This window comes from Trachemys scripta, chromosome 7, assembly GCF_013100865.1.
Source record: "Trachemys scripta elegans isolate TJP31775 chromosome 7, CAS_Tse_1.0, whole genome shotgun sequence".
Taxonomy (NCBI): domain Eukaryota; kingdom Metazoa; phylum Chordata; order Testudines; family Emydidae; genus Trachemys; species Trachemys scripta.
In genome coordinates, this window is record NC_048304.1 from 125244545 (window position 1) to 125266142 (window position 21598).

The 21598-nt window shown below is 66.6% G+C and overlaps 1 protein-coding gene across 1 annotated transcript in view; it reads right to left on the bottom strand.

Moving 5' to 3' along the window:
- Positions 1-21598, bottom strand: part of SLIT1 (slit guidance ligand 1) — a gene marked incomplete in the record, with an annotated part of 47154 nt that continues 25556 nt past the window's right edge. Inside the window, 17 exon segments of the mRNA XM_034777284.1 lie at positions 1-638; positions 1118-1329; positions 2149-2437; positions 2722-2876; positions 3542-3672; positions 4105-4336; positions 4808-4942; positions 5557-5650; positions 6394-6533; positions 9125-9222; positions 9484-9608; positions 13165-13328; positions 14599-14670; positions 15325-15396; positions 15757-15828; positions 19340-19408; positions 21307-21439. Coding sequence (XP_034633175.1) covers positions 400-638; positions 1118-1329; positions 2149-2437; positions 2722-2876; positions 3542-3672; positions 4105-4336; positions 4808-4942; positions 5557-5650; positions 6394-6533; positions 9125-9222; positions 9484-9608; positions 13165-13328; positions 14599-14670; positions 15325-15396; positions 15757-15828; positions 19340-19408; positions 21307-21439 — 2432 coding nt within the window.

Here is a 21598-nt window from a genome sequence, read left to right on the forward strand (position 1 = left end):
GCGGCCCAGCCCCCGGTCCCTCGGCCGACCTGGCAGCCCGTCCCACGGGAATTTACGCAGGCTGGGAGCGGGGGTGGGCCAGAGCGGGTCTGGGGCTGTACAAAGCGGAGAAAGCAAACACAGGGCGGGGGCTGGGCCTGCTCCCCGTGTCCCCACCCACTATAAATACATTTGGGGAGCTGCAGTTTTAAAAAACCCTCCCTCTCTACACGGGTGTCCTGTGGTGGCTCGCGGCACGCGGCAGCCCCTGCTCCAGGGCGGCCGGCGGGGCCTGCTCGGACAGCGACGCGGGCTTTGGGAGTCCCAGCTCATGGGCGGTGCCTCCAGCGGCTCCGCCCCTCGTCTCTAGCGGCGTTCTCCTCGGCGGGCCCCGGCTCTGCTGCCTCCCGCCGCCGGCTGCTACATGCACCGGGCGCAGCCGCACTTGCTGGCCTTCTCCACCTCCTCCACGAAGGAGGAGCCGTCGCTGCACTCGAAGGTGAACTTCCTCCGCTTGAGGCGCAGCCCCGTGCAGCAGCCCTGGCCCTGGCAGGAGCCCCGGCACTCCACCCAGGAGACGGGGCGCGTGGTCTGGCAGATGGCATAGCCCCGCTGCACCTGGGGGTGCTCCCGCACCGGCTCGCCCCGGCACTCCGACTCTGCAGGGCCAGAAGGAGAGAGGCAGTCAGCGCCCGGGTGCACGGCGCGGGCTGAGCGCTCGCCAAGGAGCCTGCACACGGGCGAGGCCCCGGCCCTGGGCGCGCTGGCGTCCGGACACACTGGGGCCAGCCCTGGCTGTGAGACCCTTTGCCTAGGCCCAGCCCGGGGGCAGGGGGCTGAGTGCTTCCTGGGGAGGAGACTACGAGGCGGGAGCTAGCACCAAACTGCCAGCAGCAAATGCCACCGGGAGCCCTGCTCCAGGGACGTGGGGCCAGACTCACCGCGGGTGCTACGCCAGGGAGCCACCGGGCCACTGGCTCTGTTGTGGCCCTGGGCCCCTCTCAGCGGGCGGCTTGTCCGTGGGGCTCTGCTATCCCAGCCACACCCGGGGCTCTCCAGAGCCACCTGGGCAGCAGGGCCCGGCCCTGGCCGTGTCGGGGCAGGGGCACTGGGGGCCCAGGGCAGGCAGGGCTCTGACCTTGGTCGCACAGCTGGCCGGCGTAGCCGCTCTGGCATTCGCAGGACGCCTCCCCCCGGGCCGAGATCTGGCAGTGCCCGTGCACGCAAGGCAGGCTCTTGCAGGGGTTGTCGAGCTCGCCCGGCTGGCTGCACAGGGCGCCGTGGTACCCGTCACGGCACTGGCAGCTGTAGGAGAGGGCGTCGAGGGGCACGCAGTCCCCATGGACACACCTGTGGGAGCAGAGAGACGAACCTGGGCAGGGCCGTGGGGCGCCGGGGGCACTACTGTCTGCCAGGGGCCTTGTCCCAGGGGTTTAGCCATGATCCAGGCAGCCCATCATGGCCTCAGCAACCCGCCGGGACAGCGCCCGCGGAACAGACCCTGGCAGCAGTGGGCATGAGGCCAAATCCCCGCCTTGGTACCAACCCTGGCACGTCACCCCCAGCGACTCAGCACATCCGAGCTGGCTACGCCGGCTACTCCCAGCCTGCTCCTTCCCCGGCACCGGTCCTGCCGGGCCCAGCTCGGACTCAGCCCCCCGGGTCCGTGCTGCCCAGCCTCGGCCAGGCCCATCATTGGCTGCACGTGGCCTCGGGGCCATGCAAGGGAGCACCTGGCAGCACCCGCGGGAGCGCGGCACATACACAGCATGCGCCCGCCGCCCCGTACGCTGCTCATTCCCGCCCCCCAGCTCTGCCGGTGCCCCTCACTCCTGACCCACAGCCCCTGCTAGCCCAGCCCTGCCCCCCCCAGCTCTGCCGGTGCCCCTCACTCCCGACCCACAGCCCCTGCCAACCCAGCCCTGTCCCCCCCAGCTCTGCTGGTGCCCCATAACCCTCTCCCTGGCTATTGCCGTCCGTGGCCGCCCTGTGCCCCTCTCCATGGTGGTTTGAGATGCAGACAGGACCGAACTGATTTGCTGCTGACCCTGATGTGGGGTTTAAGCCCTGGGTCCTGCAGGGGCCCGTGTGCTGAGACCCCAGGGCCCCAGCTGGGTCCCTGCTTTGCGGCTGGGGCCGCAAGGGGATGGGGCTGACCCCCACACTCACTTGTGGCCCTGGCAGGGGCTGTGGCCCTGCTGGTCGCAGTGGGGCCCTGCCCAGCCCGGCTCGCAGTGGCAGACGGGGCCGTGGGCGGCGTCGGGCTGGCATAGGCCATGCAGGCAGTACAGTTTGCGGCATGGCTCGCAGCCCGGCACCACCCCCGGCTTCATCTGGGTCTTGGTGAAGTCCTGCAGCTCGTGGTTGATGTAGAGGTTGCGGATGCAGCCATGGAAGCCGGTGCCGTTGAGGATCTGCCAGAGGCGGAAGGCGGCCGAGTTCACGTCCACCGGCATGCCTGGCAGAGAGCGGGCGGGGTGGGCGTGAGGCGGGCGCATGGGGCACCCAGCCCCCACCCCGTCGCCCCACAGGCTGCCAGGGACACGCGCCCTGCTCCCCAGCGCGGACGCCCCACAGCGCACAGAGATCCGAGCTCCGGCATCCCCTCCCTCCTGGGCCCAGAAACGCCTCACCCCCGCGAGCCTGGGCCTGCCCCCTGCCAAGCCCCTTGTGCCAGCCTCCCCAACGGCTCCTAGCCCCCCGGGCAGCCCCGGGAACCCTCCCCCAAGCTCCGGGACCCACCTCCCACGTAGAGCGGCGCCTCGCTGGTCAGCGTGTGGGGCTTGCCGAAGCTGTCCATGGTCATGGGGCTGCCGCCGTCGATGGAGAGATTCACCATCTGCTCGAAGGTCACCAGCTCCACCGTGTGGAACTGCCCGTCGTTGATGGTCTCGGCGCTGGGGGCAGGGCCCAGGCCCCAGGGTTAGTGACTGAGCCCAGCGCCCGCCCCACCCCCACCACCGGCTGCCCAGGCCAGCCCCCCGCCCCCTTCCAGCCCCCCCCAGCTGTCCACACTCGCTGCATTCAGTGTCTGTCATGGGGGGGCTGTGCCCAGGCCCAGGAGGGGTACGGGGGGAGCGTGCTATCCCAGTGCACAGACTGGGGTTCAGGGAGCGACTCCTCCCCCACAAGGCTCAGGGCTGGCACCGCCGTCAGGGGCGTGGTTGCCTTGAGCTGGGGGGCACTGACCTTGTCTACACTGGGGCCCCGATACCAGGCTGTGCCCCGTCAGTGCCACTCCAGCCAACCGCGCTGTGGGCAGGCAGGACAGTGCCACACCTGGCCGATCCCTCCGAGGACGGGCCAGGCTCTCCGGCCAGCCCGTGGGACACAGCTGGAGGCCCGGCGCAGGGGGGCAGGGGGCTGTGCTGGGCCGTGCGTGCCCGTGGCTGGGCAGGGAGAGGGGCATGGTGTGCACCAGGTTACACCAGGCTCTGCCCCAGGCCCTGCATCACGGATACGGCTCTGGCAGGGGTGGGGACAGGAGGGGCGAGGGGACTCTTAGACGCACTGAGAGGAGCTGGCCCCCATAGCACCGCGGCTGGCAGGGAGGGGGCAGTACCTGTAGATGGCCGAGCTGGGGTAGCTGCCGGGGTCGTAGCTGACCCGCACGTGGCCCTGGTACAGCTCCACGGCCATGTGGTCCCGATCCCCGTTGTACAGCAGGATCCCGTTGTCCTCGGCCGTGGAGACCTGGAGATGGGGTGTGGGGGGGTTAGACCAGGTGCCACGGCCCAGCAGCCAGCCCGGGCAGATCCCCGGCATCCCCGCTCGGCACCCGCCTCTCTGCCCCCAGCCCTGCCTCCCTGCACCCCACCTGCACCCAGCCCCGCCTCCCTGCACCCAGCCCCACTCCCCTGCACCCCACCTGCACCCAGCCCCGCCTCCCTGCACCCAGTTCCGCCCCCGGCACCCAGCCCCGCCCCCAGCCCCGCCTCCCTGCACCCAGTTCCACCCCCTGGCACCCAGCCCCGCCTTCCAGACCCCCACCTCCCTCCAGCCCTCAGCCTCCCCTCCTGGCAGGGCCTGGGGACACGCTGCCCCTGCTCACCCCACGTGCCGGCCCTGCCGCAGCCCCAGGGGCAGCCCGGGCAGGGTGTGGCAGGGCCGGCACAGGGCCCGTACCTGCAGCGTGATGTTGGCCCGCGGCCAGTTGTGCAGGTCGGTGAATTGCAGGTACGTGTCCCGGTCCACAAAGTTGACGCTCAGCAGCTTCTCGCACTTGGGGCCCCCGAAGCCGGGGGGGCAGCGGCACACGGCCCGGGTGCCCAGCTCCACGCAGTCGGCCCCGTTCTGGCACTCGGCCCGCGCGCAGAGACTGGGCTGGGCGCGAGGCGGCATCTCACACAGCTGCCCGCTGGGGAGAGGGACCGGCCGGCACTGTGGTGAGAGGAGCCTGTGCGCCCCGGGCTGGGGTCAGGACAGCCGGTCCCCTCCCGGAGCAGGGGCTGGAGCACCAGGCCGGGCCCGGCTCGGCCGCCACACAGCAGGTGCAGGGGGCTCTGGGTGCTGAGGGCGATGGCCCCCCGCAGCAAACCCCAAAGAGCAAGGCTAGGCCAGGCTCTGGGCCCCCCTCAGCCGCAGAACCAGACTCCCCAGACCACGAGGCGCCTCCGTCTGCCTCTAGTGCCTGAGGAGGAGCCCGGCGCCCACTCGCAGCCCCCCAACGCCCCTCACCTCCAGCTGCACGGGCCATGCTGGGCCCCGCCCGGCCGTGTGCTGGGGGAGACCACTCGGTACCCGCCTAGCGATGCTGTGCATCCCACGCCCCACGCCCAGGGCGGGCAGCCCCCTCTCCCCAGGTGCCACGCGGCTCTGCCGGCCTCACCTGTAGCCCTGTGTGCAGAGGCAGGAGTAGCCGCTCCCCTCGGCCTGGCACTGGGCGCCGTGCTGGCAGCGGTGGTCCCGGCAGCCAGGGTCCAGGCTGCAGTTGTCCCCCCCGTAGCCGGGGGCACACTCACACCTGGGGGGAGGGGCACCTTGCTCAGAGCCGCCATGGCCACAGGGCCATGCTCCCCCAGAAACGAGCCTGAGGGAAGGTGCCTCATGCGGCTCCGACGAGCCCAGAGATCCACCGGCCCCCACAGCCCAGCTCCGGGCAGGGCCCAGAGATCCACCGGCCCCCGCAGCCCAGCTCCGGGCANCAGCCCAGCTCCGGGCAGGGCCCAGAGATCCACCGGCCCCCGCAGCCCAGCTCCGGGCAGGGCCCAGAGATCCACCGGCCCCCGCAGCCCAGCTCCGGGCAGAGCCCAGAGATCCCACAGCCCAGCTCCAGGCAGGGCCCAGAGATCCACCGGCCCCCGCAGCCCAAAGGCACTCGGCACCCAGGTGTCCCCCGGCTGCGGGTCCGTGGCTCATGGCTCTGCCCCTCTAAGCAGCCGGTGCCCCAGCCCCAGCGCTGCCCTCTGTGGCCCGGCGGGCAGCCCTAGCCCAATTCAGACATGGCCCCGCCCCCATGCCTGGGGGTCTCTGGGCTCGTGCCCACGACTGTGACATGTCTGGGGCAGCCCCAGGTGCCCTGGGCCCAGCCACACGGGGAGGGAACGGGGGGTTAACTCTTCGTGGGCGGGTACTCACCGGGGCCCCGCGGCAGTGACGACGCACTGGGCACCGTGCGGGCAGGGGCTGAGCTCCACGGAGCAGAGATCCAGCAGCTCCTCGCAGGCCCGTCCTGGACAAGGGAGGGAAGAGGCCAGGCTCAGCGGGCAGCAGCAGCCCTCTGCTCCCAGCGTTGCTGGGGTGGGCAGTGCCAGCATGGCCCCTTCCTGCTCCCCCGGGGCCCCGGCTCAGCGAGACAGAAGGAAGGTGCAGCCAGGGCCCCTGCGTCACCGCTGGGGCCTGGGCGCTGTCCCCACGGCCACGGGGCGCATGCGGGTGGGTCTGTGCGGGCGACGGGCACAGGGCACCGCAGCCTGGCAGAGACGGTCCCCAGGCCACGTGCTCTCCAGGCAGTTCCCCCTGGTGCCCAGCCAGGCCTCCTTGCCCCACCTTGCCCATTCGGCTCCAGGGCAGGGAGATGCTGCCAGGGCGCATGGTGCTGCACGGAGGCCTGGCCTGTGCTAGCCGGAGCGTCTCTGGCACGAGCAGCGGGACCCAGCCCGGGCCCTGCGCCCAGCTCCCACAGGCATGGGTTGGGACACCGGACGTCAGCAACTGACCAGCGGCAGGGCCAGCGGCTGCCTGTCGGCTCCAGCTGCTGGGTGCTCAGCCTAGCTCAGGTGAGCGGGCGGGAGAGGCACGGCTGGCTGCGGAGGGCAGACAGACAGACAGATGTGTAGGGGGCCAGGGAGAGCGTTCTCCTCCTGGGGGAGGGGCTCCGGGCTTTCCACCCAGACAGTGCCCGGCTGGGGACCTCGGAGGCCGATTCCCAGGTGGGCTGTCCCCTGGCGGCCTGGAGGCTGCCCGGCCCCTTACCTGTGTAGTGGGGCTGGCACAGACAGGTGCCGTTTCCGAGCCCAGGCATGCAGGTGCCCCCGTTGGCACAGGCCTGGTCCTGGCAGACGTCGGTGATGGCGCTGCAGGTCGGCCCCTCGAATCCTGCTGCACAAAGGCACCTGGCAGGCAGGGAGGAAAACAACCCACAGGTAACACCACAGTCCCAGCCACCTGGCTAGCCCCACGGCTAGCCCGGCATGGAACAGCGCATGCACACACACATACACACATATCAGTGGAGCGAGCGAAGCACCGGGCAGCACCTCCTGTCCAAGGGAGCCTGCACCCTTTGCAGACACGGCTGCCTTTGACCCACACACCGCACCATAACAACTCTAACTCAGGAACCAACCCATGCAACAAACCTCAATGCCAACTCTGCCCACATATCTACACCAGCAACACCATCACAGGACCTAACCAGATCAGCTACAACATCACCGGCTCATTCACCTGCACGTCCACCAATGTTATATATGCCATCATGTGCCAGCAATGCCCCTCTGCTATGTACATTGGCCAAACTGGACAGTCACTACGCAAGAGGATAAATGGACACAAGTCAGATATCAGGAATGGCAATATACAAAAACCTGTAGGAGAACACTTCAACCTCCCTGGCCACACAATAGCAGATGTAAAGGTAGCCATCTTACAGCAAAAATCCTTCAGGACCAGACTCCAAAGAGAAACTGCTGAGCTCCAGTTCATTTGCAAATTTGACACCATCCGATCAGGATTAAACAAAGACTGTGAATGGCTAGCCAACTACAGAAGCAGTTTCTCCTCCCTTGGTGTTCACACCTCAACTGCTAGCAGAGCCCCTCACCCTCCCTGATTGAACTAACCTCGTTATCTCCAGACTGATTTATACCTGCCTCTGGAAATTTCCATTACTTGCATCTGAAGAAGTGAGGTTCTTACCCACGAAAGCTTATGCTCCCAGTACTTCTGTTAGGCCTTGGCTACACGCACGGATTCACACGCAGCAGCGCTGTGAAGCACGAGCTCTCTCGCAGCGCTGTATGTACTCCACCTCTCCGAGGGGAATAGCTTGCAGCGCTGCACTCGCTGCGCTCGGGTGGGGGTGTTTTTCACACCCCTGAGCGCAGCGAGTGCAGCGCTGTGAATTGCCAGTGTAGCCAAGGCCTTAGTCTTAAAGGTGCCACGGGACCCTCTGTTGCTTTTTAAGTGCACAGTGTGTGCGTGTGAGTGCGTGTGTAAGTGCACAGCGTGTGTGTGTGTGTGCATGTGCACCATGTGTGTGTGAATGTGTGTGTGCACCGTGTGTGCATGCAAGTGCGTGTGCACGTGCACGGTGTGTGCATGTGAGTGTGTGTGCACGTGCACATGCCTGTGCGTGTTGCTGGTGTGTGCACGCACTGCACGTGTGTAGATGGGTGCAACATGCATGTGCGTGTTGCACGTGTGTGTGCAAACAAGGCTAGGAGTGGCTGGCTGACACAAAGGATTTGGTGTGGGCCCTGGGCCCCTCCCCCTTGGCTGGCCGTGCCTGGAGCCTCCGGCAGCCCCGGCTCAGCGCCTGCTTGGTGAGCTCTGCAAACCCCCAAGGGCCAGGTTGGCTGGCGCGGAGGCTGGGTTGCCGTGGTGACGGGCTGAGGCCATCCAGCGTGGGCGCTGGTGTCCGGGGGGGGTGGGCACATGGGGGCAGGGCTGGCTGTGCCACGCTTCCCAGGGGCCCATTGGCTCCCTCCCTCCGCAGCGAGTGACAGGGCGTTTCTCTGGGGTGCGGGAAGAGACCATGTGACCTCCAGCTTCCCATGGGGAGTGTGTGACCCTCGCCCCCAGGGCTGGCTCCTGCGCCCGGCTGGGCCCCCGCCCGCAGGGACTGGCCTGGCACACAGACCTGCTTGGACTCAGGAGCTCAAAGGGAATCACGCCTGGGCACCTGCCGGGCACTCGGCTCCCTAAGCCCCGCTCTCATCGACGGGGGAACAGGGCGAGCGGCTGGGCCCGGCGGCATGGGGGGCTCCTGTCTGAGGGACGGAGAGGAGCCGCTCGACACGGAGCAGAGCAGATGCAGGGACGGGAGAGGGGGGGCACCCAGTCTCCCTGCCACATGGCCCCAGGGGCTGCATCATGACCTCCCAGTTCCTCGCTGCACCTTCTTCAGCATCTCCCCGCTCCCGCCCTGTGACGTTATTGACATAAACTGGGACCATATAGATCATTGTTGCAACCAAGGTCCTGTNCTGAGTTGGCACTCTCAGTTGGGTTCCGCCAGAACCGCATTGTCACACGCCCCCCCAGCCAGTCCGCAGGATCCCAGCCCCCCGGATGGACTCTGTGAGCTTGGACAAGGCCGCCGGGCCCAGGTCTCACGCTGCCGGCGCAGCCCACGCGCACACATGCCCACCCAGCTGCAGCCTTTAAATGCAAAGTCTTCCCCTTGCTCCGATTGCAGCTCTAGGGGACGCGCCCTGGGAGCCGACTGCACAGACCATCCCCGCTGCACTGAGCCGTCCCGCGGCAGGTCTCCAGACGGTCTGCTCCGGCCCGGGGGGTATGCGTGGGGAGGGGAGCTGGGAACCCCAGCCACGCCGGCCCCAGATCCACCCTGGGAGCCATGGTGCAGTGTCACACGACCCTGGGCTGGGCACCACCCGGCCCTGCGTGGGCGCCCAGCACCGTCCCCTGGTGCCCCACCTCCAGGGGTCCCACAGCCGTAACCCCCCACGCTCGCACTCACGTGAACCCGGTCCCCTCCCGCTCCGGGGGCTGGCAGGTCCCGCCGTTGGCGCAGGGGCTACTGGAGCAGCTGTCCACGGGCTCCTCGCAGTCTTTGCCCTGGGGACGGAGAGCTCAAAGCTAGGAGCTGTCACACAGCACAGGTCGCGAGGTCCCTGTCCCGTCCCCCGCTGCCAGGATCGGGGGGCAGCAGCTGAGCCCGCAGGCAGTGGATGCGAGTGCCCCCCCCTCCCCGATTTGGGCTGTTGGCAGAGCCCTGGGCTCCTGCTCACTTCTTGCTGCCCGTGCCATGCAGCGGGAAGCTGTGACAGCGAACGAAAGCCCCGTGCACCCGCCCAGGAGATCCCGCCCCCTGCTCACCTTGTACCCGCTGGGGCAGGTGCAGCGGTAGGCGGCCAGCGGGTCACTGTGGCAGGTGCCTTGGTTCTGGCACGGGCTGGAGAGGCAGGGATCACACTTGGCCTGGATGCTCAGGGCCGGCGGACCTGGCAGGGGAAGGTCCCGACAGTAACGAGGGAGGGTCCCTGGACCCACTGGCAGCGTGACCGTGCGGGGGGCAGGTGCTGGCAGCAGGTGCAGCCGCCGTTTGGGCCAGGGCGCTTTGGCCTTGGGGCCGTGCTCCCAGGGCCGGCTAAGCCAGGAGCCAGCCACTGCAGCACGGCTGGACTAGGCAGGGAGGTGTTCGACCACCAGGCCAGGCAGCCGGCGCCGAGCACAGCATGACCGTCCCTGGAGCACAGCTGGGCAGCTCCCCGCACTCAACCGCCGGCTGCAATGGGCCGGAGCAAGAGCCTAAGGCCAGTCTGATTGCCCAGTCTGACCACCAGCACAACCCAGGCCAGGGCCCCTCCCCAAGGCCCCTTGGTCCAGCCCTGAGCTCCTGGAACTGGTTCAGAGCGAGCCGACCGATGAAAAGCCTCCAGTGACGGAGAACCTGCCCCAGGCCCTGGGCGGGGCCAATGGTTAATTACCCTCCCTGTTAAATGGGCGTCTGGCTCCCGCGTGGTCGGCGGCAGGGCTGTCCCTAGCCAAACTTCTCCTCCCCAGGGCGACACTTACAGACCGGGATCAAGCCACCCCCCAGCCATCAGACACTGAGCAGCCGGAGCTCCAGCAGCCTCTCACCCTGCGGCAGGTTCCCATCCCCTGAACCAGACTCAGAGAATCCCTGGCCGGGAGCCCTGTGATCATCTCGTCTGCGCTCTGCACAGCACGAGCCACGCGATGGCCCTGTATTCATTGCGCTCTGCACCAGGCCAGAGCGTTTCGAGAAACCGCCCATGGCCAGCGATGGAGAATCCGCCCGAGCTGGGTAACGCGTTCTGGTGGCTAGTTACCCTCACTGGTAAAGAGCCGCCACGTTTCCCGTCTGCGCGTCTAGCCTCAACGTCCAGCCACTGGCCCGTGTGAGACCTTCCTCGGCTGGACTGCAGCGCCCGGGGTTAAATACCTGCTCCCCAGGCAGGTGCTGCAGACTGGGATCGGGTCACCCCTTAGCTATCTCCTTGTTAAGATGAAGAAATCGAGCTCCTTGGCCTGTCACTATCAGGCGGGTTTTCTAATCCTTTAATCATTCCCGTGGCTCTTCTCTGACCCCTCCAATCTATCAACATCCCTCTTGCACTGTGGACACCAGAACTGGCCACAGGATCCAAGCAGCGGTCGCACCAGGGCCAAATCCAGAGGGAAAATAACCTCTCTGCTCCTTCTCGAGTGCCCTGTTCATGCAGCCCAGGGTCGCACTGGCCCTTCTGGCCTCACACTGGGAGATCCTGTTCAGCTGATGGTCCACCCTGACCCTTGTCTTTTTCAGCGTCACTGCTTCCCAGGATGGAGTCCCCCACCGGGTGAGTAGGGCCAAGACTTTGTGCCCAGCTGTGGCGTTACAGAGCCGGACGAAACGCAGAAACAGAGTCACAGACCTCTCGGGACCTTGAGGGCAGCGAGGCCAAGGCACCTAGACCAGCCCTGCCAGGCGTGTGTCTAACCTGCCTTAAAACCCCCACGATGGGGATCCCACATCCTCCCTTGGGAGCAGGCCCAGAGCATCGCTGCCCATAGCGTTCGTTTTCCAAATCCCAAACCGAAATCCCCGGCTGCAGGTTAAGTCCATTGCTGCTTGTCCGGCCTGCAGTGGACATGGGGAACTGATCCCCGTCCCTTTAGAACAGCCCTGCGCATGGTTGTAGGCTGTCAGGTCCCCCCGAGTCTTGTCTCCAGCCTGAACACGCCCAGTTTTTAGCCTTTCCTTTCCTCAGCGCTCAGGGTATCGACCCCTCTGAGCGTTGTGTTGCTCCCCTGGGATCCCAGCTCGCCAAGTCACCGCACACCTGGGCTAGTGACCGTGTTTGTGGGTCACTGATACAGACGTTACACAGTGTTGGGCCAAGAACCCCTCCCCGCGGGCCCCCACTGGCAAGACTCCCGCCCCAGGCCGATCCTCCGGTCAGTCACGTTTGGGGACCGGCCAGCCATCCAGCTCCTGCCCCAGTCCCCGTGTGCCAAGGCCGGTTTGTGGGGTTCTCGTTTGCAATGGCCCCCAGCCACTAGCACGTCCACACCGAGCCTGGAGCCCATCGAATGGGAGCTCTGGCTAGGCTGAGAGGCTCCGTTTCCATCCCTGCCAACCCTGGGCAGCGCTGAGCCGCCGGGCTGAAGCAGGGCCCATGCCTGGCGGGGGCTGTCTCAGCTCCAGGCCTGCCCAGCGGCAGCCGCCGCGCTGGGTTTCCTTCCGGCTCTTTTCCTTCAAGCCCTGTTTGGTCAGTGCAGTGTGGGCCGGCTCCAGGGCCGAGGGGTTAAAATGGGCTCGTCTCCCCAGCAAGCCGCGAGGGGGGGTTCCTGGCCTAGCGAGGGGGGGTCATTTCTCAGACACTTGGCTGCTGACCGACCCCAGAGGGCCCCTCTGTGGTCTCGGGGCAACGGCCAGATCGGCCCCAAGCCCAGCTCCCGCCGTGGCTGGTCTCTGACGGGCCGGTGCAGCCGCTGGGGGACAAGCCGCCCCCCACGCAGGTCTCGTCCTGGTCTCCAGTATCTGGCTCAGCCCCTGGGGCCTGGGGTCTCACGTGCTGCTGGAATTCCGGCTCCGCCCCCACCTGTCGCCCCTTTAAATATCTGCTCCTGATTGGAGAGCGTGGCCCAAACTGGTGCCTCTTGCGGGTATAGGACAAGGCAGCGTTTGGAGTTAGCCCAAGCCCGGCAGGTGCAAAGCCTGGTTAGCTCCGTTGCCGCAGAGCCCCGGGGAGTGGCCTGCACTCAGGGTGGGTTTGCCAGCGCTGGCGAGGCACCGGGCGTTCTACCGCGCTGTGGCCAGTGCCGGGGGCGGTTACTCACCGTGACTAGCTACAGCCAGTCCTGGGCCCTGCTAGGGTCTGACCCGGTGTTACCCATCTCCACGGAGTGTCCTCCTCTCCCCGTCGAGGGTCTGCTCTGGCTGGACCGAAGGGGGGCTGCAGTCGTCAGACTCACCCCCTGGCCGGCGTGGGCCAGGAGTCGCGAGTCACAGACAGTTCGAGCCAGGCCCTGGCAGCCCCTGGCATTGCTCAGGGAGCAGAGCTGCCCTTCTGCAGCCAGGCACCTTTCCCGGCACAGCCCCTGTGCCAGGCCCTGCATTGCCAGGGAGCCCTGACACGCTAGGGCAGGGCCCAGCCAGAGCCAGCAGCCGGAGCTGAAGCCAGACCCATTCCAACTAGAACGAAGGGGAACCCCATTTCCACCCGGCAGGGAATTAACGCCAGAGCTGCACGCCGAGGGACCGGGGCTGGACTCCGGCTCAGCCAGGGGTACATCCACCCAGCAACCAGAAGGGGTCTCAGGGCTGGGTATAGGGCTCAGGATCCCCTGGGTCCCAGCCCTGCATGTGACCCACTGCAGCACACGATCCCCTGCCCACAGCAACCCCACCCGGCCCATCTGCTCTGACATTAGACTGCGGGGGATGGCTGCCAGGGCAGGGCAGGGCAGGGGTCAGAGTCCATGGGACCCTGTCCGTGCCCACGCGCCGGGCGCAGCCCCCAGTGACTAGGTGCTGAATGGGCCCCTCACCTTGGCACTCAAACTTCTTGGCCGGGGTGGTGAGCAGCAGCTTGCCTTCCATGTCGGGCGGGCCGGCGCAGCGGGCGATGCCGGGCTCCTTGTAGCCTGTTTTGACCCAGCCCGAGAGCCAGCGCAGGTGGCAGTCACAGTACAGGGGGTTGGCCCCGATGGCGCTGCACAGGGGAGACAAGAGCAAAGGCCAGTCAGCGAGACCTGGCCCCTGGGCGGGACGAGCCCGCCTGGCCCTGCTCCCTTCGCAGCCCCTGGGCTGAGCGAGGCCAAGCTGGCAGGGCCAATGCCCAGGGCTGGCACTCACTGGGAGCTGCTGGTTCTCTCACCACCCGCGGGTGTGGGGAAGACAAGGGTGCAGTGCCAAGACACCTCCTCCAGGGGGCACACCGCTCCCACAAATCCAGCGCCGGGAGCAGGTCCAACCCTGGCTGGGCAGGCGGGAGCGCCCCCTTCCCCGGAGCCGGGCGAGTGGTGTCCCTGCCTGTCTCGGCTCGGCCCTGACTGCTGCAAGGTGCCCTGGGATGGAGACAGTCCCGGCTCCCGGGAGCCATTCCCTGAGCACCCCGTCCGGGGCCTCGCTCCTAGAGCTCTCGGAGGCTGCTGGCCAGGCCGTGCCCCAGGGCATATCAGGACCTGTGAGGCCCAGGCACTTCCGGGGGTTTCGGCCCTTGGCTGCCCGCCTGCTGCGGTCTCTCCTGTAGCCGACAGGTGCCCTGATCAGGGGCTGGCAGTCCTGGGGCAGTGCGGATGCCCGGCCATTCCGGGGACCGGCGGGAAGCTGCGTGGGGGCTGCCAGGGGTGTTTGGGTGAGCGTGGGGGTCGCAGACCCCACTCCCGGGGCAGCACTTCTCGCCCCCCGGCTGGGAGCCCAGCTCTGGAATTCGAAAGGCCCCAGGGCCGGGGCACTGGCCCGCGTCATTCCTCAGAGAGGCTCCCGATGCCAGGGGTTTGCCGGGGGATCCCAGCCGCCGCTGGAGCCAGAGAGCTGGTCCCGAGTCGTCTGGCATGAGGGCAGCTGCACGGCCCCACAGCGCAGGGGGATTGGCGTATGCCAGCAGCACGGAGCAGCTGGGTCCCCTCTGCACTTACTGGGTCCCGCGTCAGCGGCATTCAAGTTCCCGCCCCAGCCAGCTCGTGCTGAGAGCCCCGCGTAACGCGGCCAGAGACCCAGGGCAGCACTCGCGGCACAGCTCACGCAGCGGTGACGTCAAGGCCTCGGCCACGTCTTGCCCGCCAGGCTGCAGAGAGAAGCTGGAACCCGCCCCAGGTGTGCCCTGACGCCGCTGACCCCAGAAGGAAAGACCCCCCCGCCCCCTGGCAGTGACTGTCTCCTGCCCTTTGGGGTCCGTCTGCGAGCTCTGAGCTCTGCGGGGAGCCCAGCCCAGCACCGTGGGGCCTTCCCGGGGCAGCCGGGCGCAGGGAGCTACTCACAGGTGGGACAAGGAGGTGACGTCGGCGAAGATGCCCTCTGGCAGGCTGGAGATGTCGTTGCCATGCAGAGACCTGCGGGAACAAGAGGCTCTGAGCCCAGAGGGCACCGGCAGCTTGGGATCAAGGCTGATGCCAACACAGGGCCAGAGTGCGCCACCAGGGCAGCCTGTGCATTTCCATCAGAGCCAGGCACACGCCCGCCCAGCGCGGGGCCGGGGGGAACACCCAGGCAGCTTAGACGCTCGGCTACATCCACCTGGAGTCAGCGGAGCAGGAGCCCAGGGCTCATGGCAGCAGCCCCGCCGCTCACCCGCCTCCACCCCCCGTCCCCTGGCACTGCGAAGCGTCTGCCCGGCACCTTCCCCAGCCCCTCGTCCCCTGGCACCGCGCAGCCTCCGCCCGGCACCTTCCCCGGCCCCCCGGCCCCTGGCACCGCCCAGCCTCCGCCCGGCACCTTCCCCGGCCCCCCGGCCCCTGGCACCGCGCAGCCTCCGCCCGGCACCTTCCCCGGCCCCCCGGCCCCTGGCACCGCGCAGCCTCCGCCCGGCACCTTCCCCGGCCCCTCGGCCCCTGCTGCAGAGCCGAGCCGGGACACACGTCCTCACACTGCGCACCTCACCCCCCGGAGCTGTGGGTGCTCAGCACCTCTCCAAAGTGCCAGCTGGGCAGGGCTGTGAGCAGGGCAGGGCAGAGCAGGGCACCGCCCGGGCCTGAGCCCGTACTTACAGCAGCCGGAGCGCCTGGAGCCCTTCGAAGGCCAGCGGGGGGATGCACTGCAGGGCGTTGTAACTGAGGATCCTGGGGAGGCAGAGGAGAGCAGCACGTGGTCACGTCCCCTGAGCGCTGACACGCGCACGGCGAGGGGCCGGTGCCCCGGTGGGCTCCCCAGGGCCGCTCCCGCGCCATTCACCTAACGGGACGTCTCGCTAGTCAGCCCCGGGCAGAGACCCGGCACCCCGTGCACACAGCCTCTCGGGCGCCCTCTAGCGGTGCCGCTAATCACGGTTCTTCTTGGTACAGGAACCGGCCGGTGGACTGCACAGCCCAGAGGCCTCGGCAGCAAGCCCGGCCTATTGTCTGCAGCACCCCCTGGCCTTCGCCCGCCCGCCCCTCACTGGGGCAGGAGCCGCAGCCCCTCCCCGCGGCCCCGGGACTTACAGGGTGGTGAGCTGGCTCGTGTTGGTGAAGGAGGAGTTGCTCAAGGAGCTGATCTTGTTGTTGCTCAGGTCACTGGAAGACAGGAGCACAGCAGGGTGTCAATTGGAGCTGGGCTCTCGGCCTCCCCCAGCCTGTGGGGTTGCGTTGGCTGGTTTCACACACCGCGGCGGGCACAGGACGTCCAGGAGGGTGCAGCCCGAGGGGCCGGGGAACAGTGGTTTGGGAGGAGATGCCGCTCCCTGTGACCAGTCTAGGACAGCCCTGGGTGCCTTACAGGTGGTGTGATTCCTCTGCCAGCCACCGCGGGCTCCCCTCGTCCATTGGGTCCCGGGACACTGCGTGCCGGCAGCTCCGGGAGGAAGCTGTGTCCTGTGGCAGTTTAACCACGTGCCACTCCATTAACGAGTGCTGCCAATGCTCATGACACGGGCAAGTCTCCTGGCTGCTGGTGTTTCTCGTGAAGCCCCAGCGGCCGAGTCACGCGCTGAGCTGAGCGTTCCCTTTGCAACGCTAGTTTCCAGCCCTCCGGGTTGCACAGCAAAGCTTGAAAACGTGACTTCCCCATGCCGGCACCAGGAGGCAAAGGAAAGGCACTGGTCGCCCTGATGGGTGCTAAGCCAGTGTCGTGGCTTTTTATGGCCTGGTGTGTCTGTTGCAGGGGGGCGGGGGGCGGGGGATGCAGGTTCCACTTGCCCTAGAGAGGAGAGCGGGGCTGCTCCACTGGGTAAGTAGTTCGCTGCTTCGTCACAGACTTACCACAAGAACAAATGGGAGACAAACTGGCCGTCAACAAGTTTGGGCTCAACATGAGAAGGTTTCTAAGCCCCAGAGGGATGAGGGTCTGGAACAGCCTCCCAACGGGAGCCGTGGGGGCAAAACACTGAATCGGCTCCACGTGTGGGGGGATGGTGTGATGGGACTGCCCACAATGGCCAATCGGCGACGGCTAGTAGCCGGTGATGGGCCGCTAGACGGGGAGGGCTCTGAGTTATCACAGTGAATTCTTTCCCAGGTGTCTGGCTGCTGGGTCTTGCCCACACGCTCAGGGTCTGGTCGCCATATTGGGGTCGGGAAGGAATTTCCCCCTGGTCAGATTGGCAGAGGCCCTGGTGGGGGTTTTGCCTTCAGGTTTAAACTAGTGTCAATGGTGAATTGTGTAACTTGACGTCTTTAATCCACAATTGAGGATGTCCGTGACTCAGCCGGTGGTCGGGGTCTATCTCAGGAGCGGGCGGGTGAGGTTCTGGGCCCTGCGATGTGCAGCAGGCCAGATCAGATGACCACGATGGTCCCTTCTGGCCGTAAAGTCTTTGAGCCCCTGGGCGAGTCCCGTAGGCTCGCTGGGTCTCAGCTCAGCGGGGATGACAGCCAGGCCCTGCCGCATGGGGTGTGGGGGGGGGGTGAGGATACTGCAGCACGGGGGTGGGGAGGAGGCCCCCAGGGACCCCAGGATGGGACCATTGAAGCATTGCCCTGTGCACCACTAAGTCAGGGCGTATCTGGGGCAGGGGCCCGGGCAGAATTTGACCCACTCGTCGTAAAGGGTGGCTTGCAAGGGGTCCCAGCATGGCGTGATTAGCCCAGCCGGCTCCTGGCTCAGCCCCAGAGAGGGATTCTGACCAGCAAACCACTGAGTTAGCACATGGGCACCCAGGGGCTGGATTCGCAGCGGGCTCCAGCCACTGTGCATTGCCCACAGCTCCTCCGTCTGGCGGCTTCGCATCTCGGGGCAGAGCAATGCGCCCGCGGCCCACCAGCAAATCCAGCGAGTTTTAGTTCTCAGCTACGAGCTTCTTCGCGACCAAAGACTCCAGTGGGTGAGAAGCTCATCCCGGGGCCTGAGGGGGGGCTAGGGTCGGCGACGGAGAACAAGCATTACGGGGGTTTCTCCCAAGGGAAGGGAGTGGGGTTTCTCAGACAAGGGGCTGGGAGCACCACCTACCAGGAAGGTTCCCCGACACTTCCCATGATAAGCCCTTATTCTCAGTTGTTTATAACTTTCCCAAACTTCAGCCACGTGGGCTGAAACTTTCCTCGCCAGGTGGCTGCCTCGGGTTGAATTTTCGGGGAAAGTTTCAGTCAAACCAGTTCAGCCATTTCTGAGAATGAGGCTGGAGAAAAAGACGCTGTCTGCCAGGAGGAGACGGGGGAAGGCGGCTAGTGTGCCTGGCGCTAGAGGACTGGGGCTGTTGGGTGGTAGGAGACTGGGACTGGCAGGGCTAAAAACGGGGTTAAAAGAACAGTATGAAAGTTGCAGAGTCGATAGGAAATGCCAGAACAGAGCCTGTGCAACCCTCGTTCACCCCCATGTACAGACGCATTTTCCCTCCAGTGCTAGCATGGCCCCGATCCCTGGAGCACTACGCGGTCGGTCCCGCATTCATCCTCTGCCTGCCCTCTGCCCACACTCGCCTCTGGGGCCCAAGTCACCCCGTTCCCGTTCCTGGTCACAGCGCAGGGGACAGAGCCAGAGGTGCCCAAGCCCTGGGCGAGCGCCTGGTCCCCGGGGCCCCCCTCTTGGTCTGTGATTACACCATTGCTCAGTGTCCGTGGTTAACGCAGTCGAATGCTGCCCTAGAGCACTAGAGTCTGTCCCTGCCTCTGCCACAGAGTTCCTGTGAGATGCTGGGCAAGTCACTTAAAGGGGCCACTAATGGCGTGTGCCTGGTTTTCTGGGTGCGTAACGTGAGCCGCCGGGGGCTGTTCTGCAGAAGTGCTGGGCCGTGCCCTGAACAGTGAAGTGCAGCGGGATGTGGGACTGGGACGAGGGCAGGGAAAGGACAGGGACAGGGACAGGTTGGAGGGGACGGGACAGAGGGGGTGAATCTGAGGGTGAATGGGCAGAAGAAACTGGGCCTGCTAGAGCACACGCCCTGCCAGAGCCTGGAAGGGCCCCCGCGGTCCCTGCCCCTCGTGGGAAAGCAGCTGGGAAACCTTCCACACACGCAGCCAGAGAAGCGGCAGGTTGGAGCCAGGAGCCCCTGAGGGCTGATCCCAGCTTTGTCACAGCCTCCAGGTTGCATGGCCGGCTCGCTCCCCCCCACCCCCGCGCTGCCCGGCCTTTGCGGCTCGAGTCTCGGCCAGCCCAGCCCACGGTATCCCTGCCACCGGGGCCAGGATGTGACGAACTGGGACTGTTCTTACTGTGGTCTGTGAATGCTGACAGGGGAGTGTGGCTGGATAGTCTGCATTGGAGGATGGGAGACTGCCTGCAGGAGAATACCTGAGCATGTAACATGAGAACCCAGGAAGGGGTTAGAGGCCAGGTGACACCTTTGCCCGGGAACTGAACAAAGGCTGTGGGAGGGGTCGCTGAAGGAGAGTTTCAGGAGCTGGCTGGGGAGATGGCTGGGAGGCAGACAGGGCTCTGACCTCCCAAGGGGGCTGGGGTGGCCTGAGACCCCAAGATGGACCTAACTGAGGGGTCCTGTTGTCTGTGCCTGCAAGACCTGTCTTGGACTGTATTCCTGTCATCCAAATAAACCTTCTGCTTTACTGGCTGGCTGAGAGTCATGGCGAATTGCAGGAAGCCGGGGGGGCAGGGCCCTGAGTCCCCCCACAGTCCGTGACAGGGGATACTTACACCAGCTGCAGGGATCGGAAGGAGGAGAGCTCTCCGGGGACCAGTGTGAACTGATTGCCGTCCAGGTAACTACGGGAGAGAACAAAGGCCTGTCACTGATGGGGCTGGGCTCAGGAGGCCGGTGCACAGGCAGTGAGAGGGCAGGGCTCACGTGGGGGCGCAGCACCAACCGCGCCCAGTTCGGTCCTGGGGTCCGTCCGTGCAGAGACCCCCCGACACCGCGCCAAGCGGAGCACTGCCAGAGCCACGCAGGGGATCAGGGTCCCGCTCTGACCGCGGGGGGGGCACACGTGTGTGAGTGTGCATGTGTGTGTACGTGTGTGTGGCATCTGTCTGAGACTCCAGGTGGGCTGGGCTGGAAGTCTGTGTGAGCTAGTCACGGTTCCTCGCCAATGGGAGCTGTGGAGCTGGCGCTTCAGATGGGGGCAGCGTGTAGGAGCCGGAGGGGGGACATGCCGCTGCTTCTGGGAGATGTCAGAGGTAAGCGCCGCCCGGAGCCTGAACCCTTTACCCCGTCCCGGGCCCCAACCCCCTGCCTCAGCCCTGATCCCCCTCCCGCCCTCTGAACCCCTCAGCCCCAGCCCGGAGCCCCCTCCTGCACCCCAAACCCCTCATCCACGGCCCCACACCAGAGCCCACACCCCCAGAGAGAGCCCTCACCCCCCCACACCCCAGCCCAGCGCCCGTACCCCCTACCACACCCCAACCCCCTGCCCCAGCCCTGATCCCCTTCCCGCCCTCCGAACCGCTCAGCTCCACCCCCAGCCCAGATCCCCCTCCTGCACCCCAAGCCCCTGATCCCCGGTCCCAGCAGGAGCCCTCACCCCCTCCTACACCCCTGCCCCCTGCCGCAGCCTGGTGAAAATGAGCGAGTGAGTGAAAATGAGGGTGGGGAGAGCGAGCAACAGAGGGAGGGGGGATGGAGTGAGACGGGGCAGGGTCTTGGATGAGGGGCGGGGCCTCGGAGGGGGCGTGGCAGGGGGGTTCAGTTTAGTGCGAGTAGGAAGTTGGCAGCCCGAGGTCGGCCGCTCGCCCCGCGGTGCGGACAGGGGCCGGGGCCTGGTGCCGGTTCGGCAGCCCCCGCTGGGAGCATGGCCCATGGGTACGGCCCCGGGCGAGCTCAGGGCCCCAGTGCAGCGGGTGCTGCACGAGCGCCAGGCGAGAGACGGCCCCACCCAGAGTCCCAGCCGGCGCATGGGGCGCCCCATTGCTAATGAGGGTTTGTTCTGCTTCTGCTTAATGATGGGGCGTGGAGGGGGGGGTCACAGGAACAGCCGCTAACGGGAGGGTGAACTTTAATGTGCAGCCCCCGTTAGCTGCGTTTCCTGCCCCCCCGACTCCCGACGGGCAGGTCACACACCTGGTCGCCCTGCGGCATTCTGGGGCCGAAGGACGTGGCGCTACCCTGACCCCCTCCTTGGAGCAGCCCAAACAGCTTCGTCTGGCCTAGGCCTTCCCGCAGCAACCTCAACCCAGCGCCCACGAGGGCCGAGCCCAGCCGGGCCCTGGGACACCAGGACTGGGCTCTCCCAGGCCGCGGCAGAGGGGGGATCCCCTCTGGCTCAGGGCTAGCCCCCCTCACGACGCTGCCATTGTCAGCCTCCTGGGCACCTCTCCTGGGGCGGGAATTCACACCTCCAGCTCCACACCAACGCCTGGCTCCGCTCGCGGGCCGCGGGGTGAATGCCTCTGGATTTACGCCAGTGTCACTGAGAGCAGAGTTTGCACCAGCGTGCGATGCCAGGCGGATCAGCTGGCCTGAGTGTGCAGGGTGTCACCCTGAACTCCGGGGAGAACGGCCACAGCAGGGGGGATCGGCTGTTCTGTGACTGTCACCCCCTCCCTCCTCCCAGCCCCCGCTGGGAAATCTGACCTGCTCTCCCTGTGTCCAGCCGGCCCGGCCCCGCAGGCTCCCACCCCGTGAGCCGTGGCCCAGGGCGGGACGGTGAGACCCCTGGGTTACTCACAGCTCAGTGACGTTCTTTGGGATCCCCTTGGGCAGCGACTTGAGGTGTTTGTTGCTGCAGCGAACGACCGTGTCCAGGCAGGTGCACTCCTGAGGGCACTGTGGCCGTGGGACGCACCCTGTCTCTTCCTGGCCTGCAAAGGGCGGGCACAGCGAGTAACGGGCCCATCCATCGTGGGGGCAGAGACTCCCACACTCCAAGAACCCCTAGAGCTGATTCTAGACAAACATCTCCCCTCGCTGGAGAATCCACCTGCACCCGGGTCACTTGTCCCTACCCGCCCGCAGCCCCC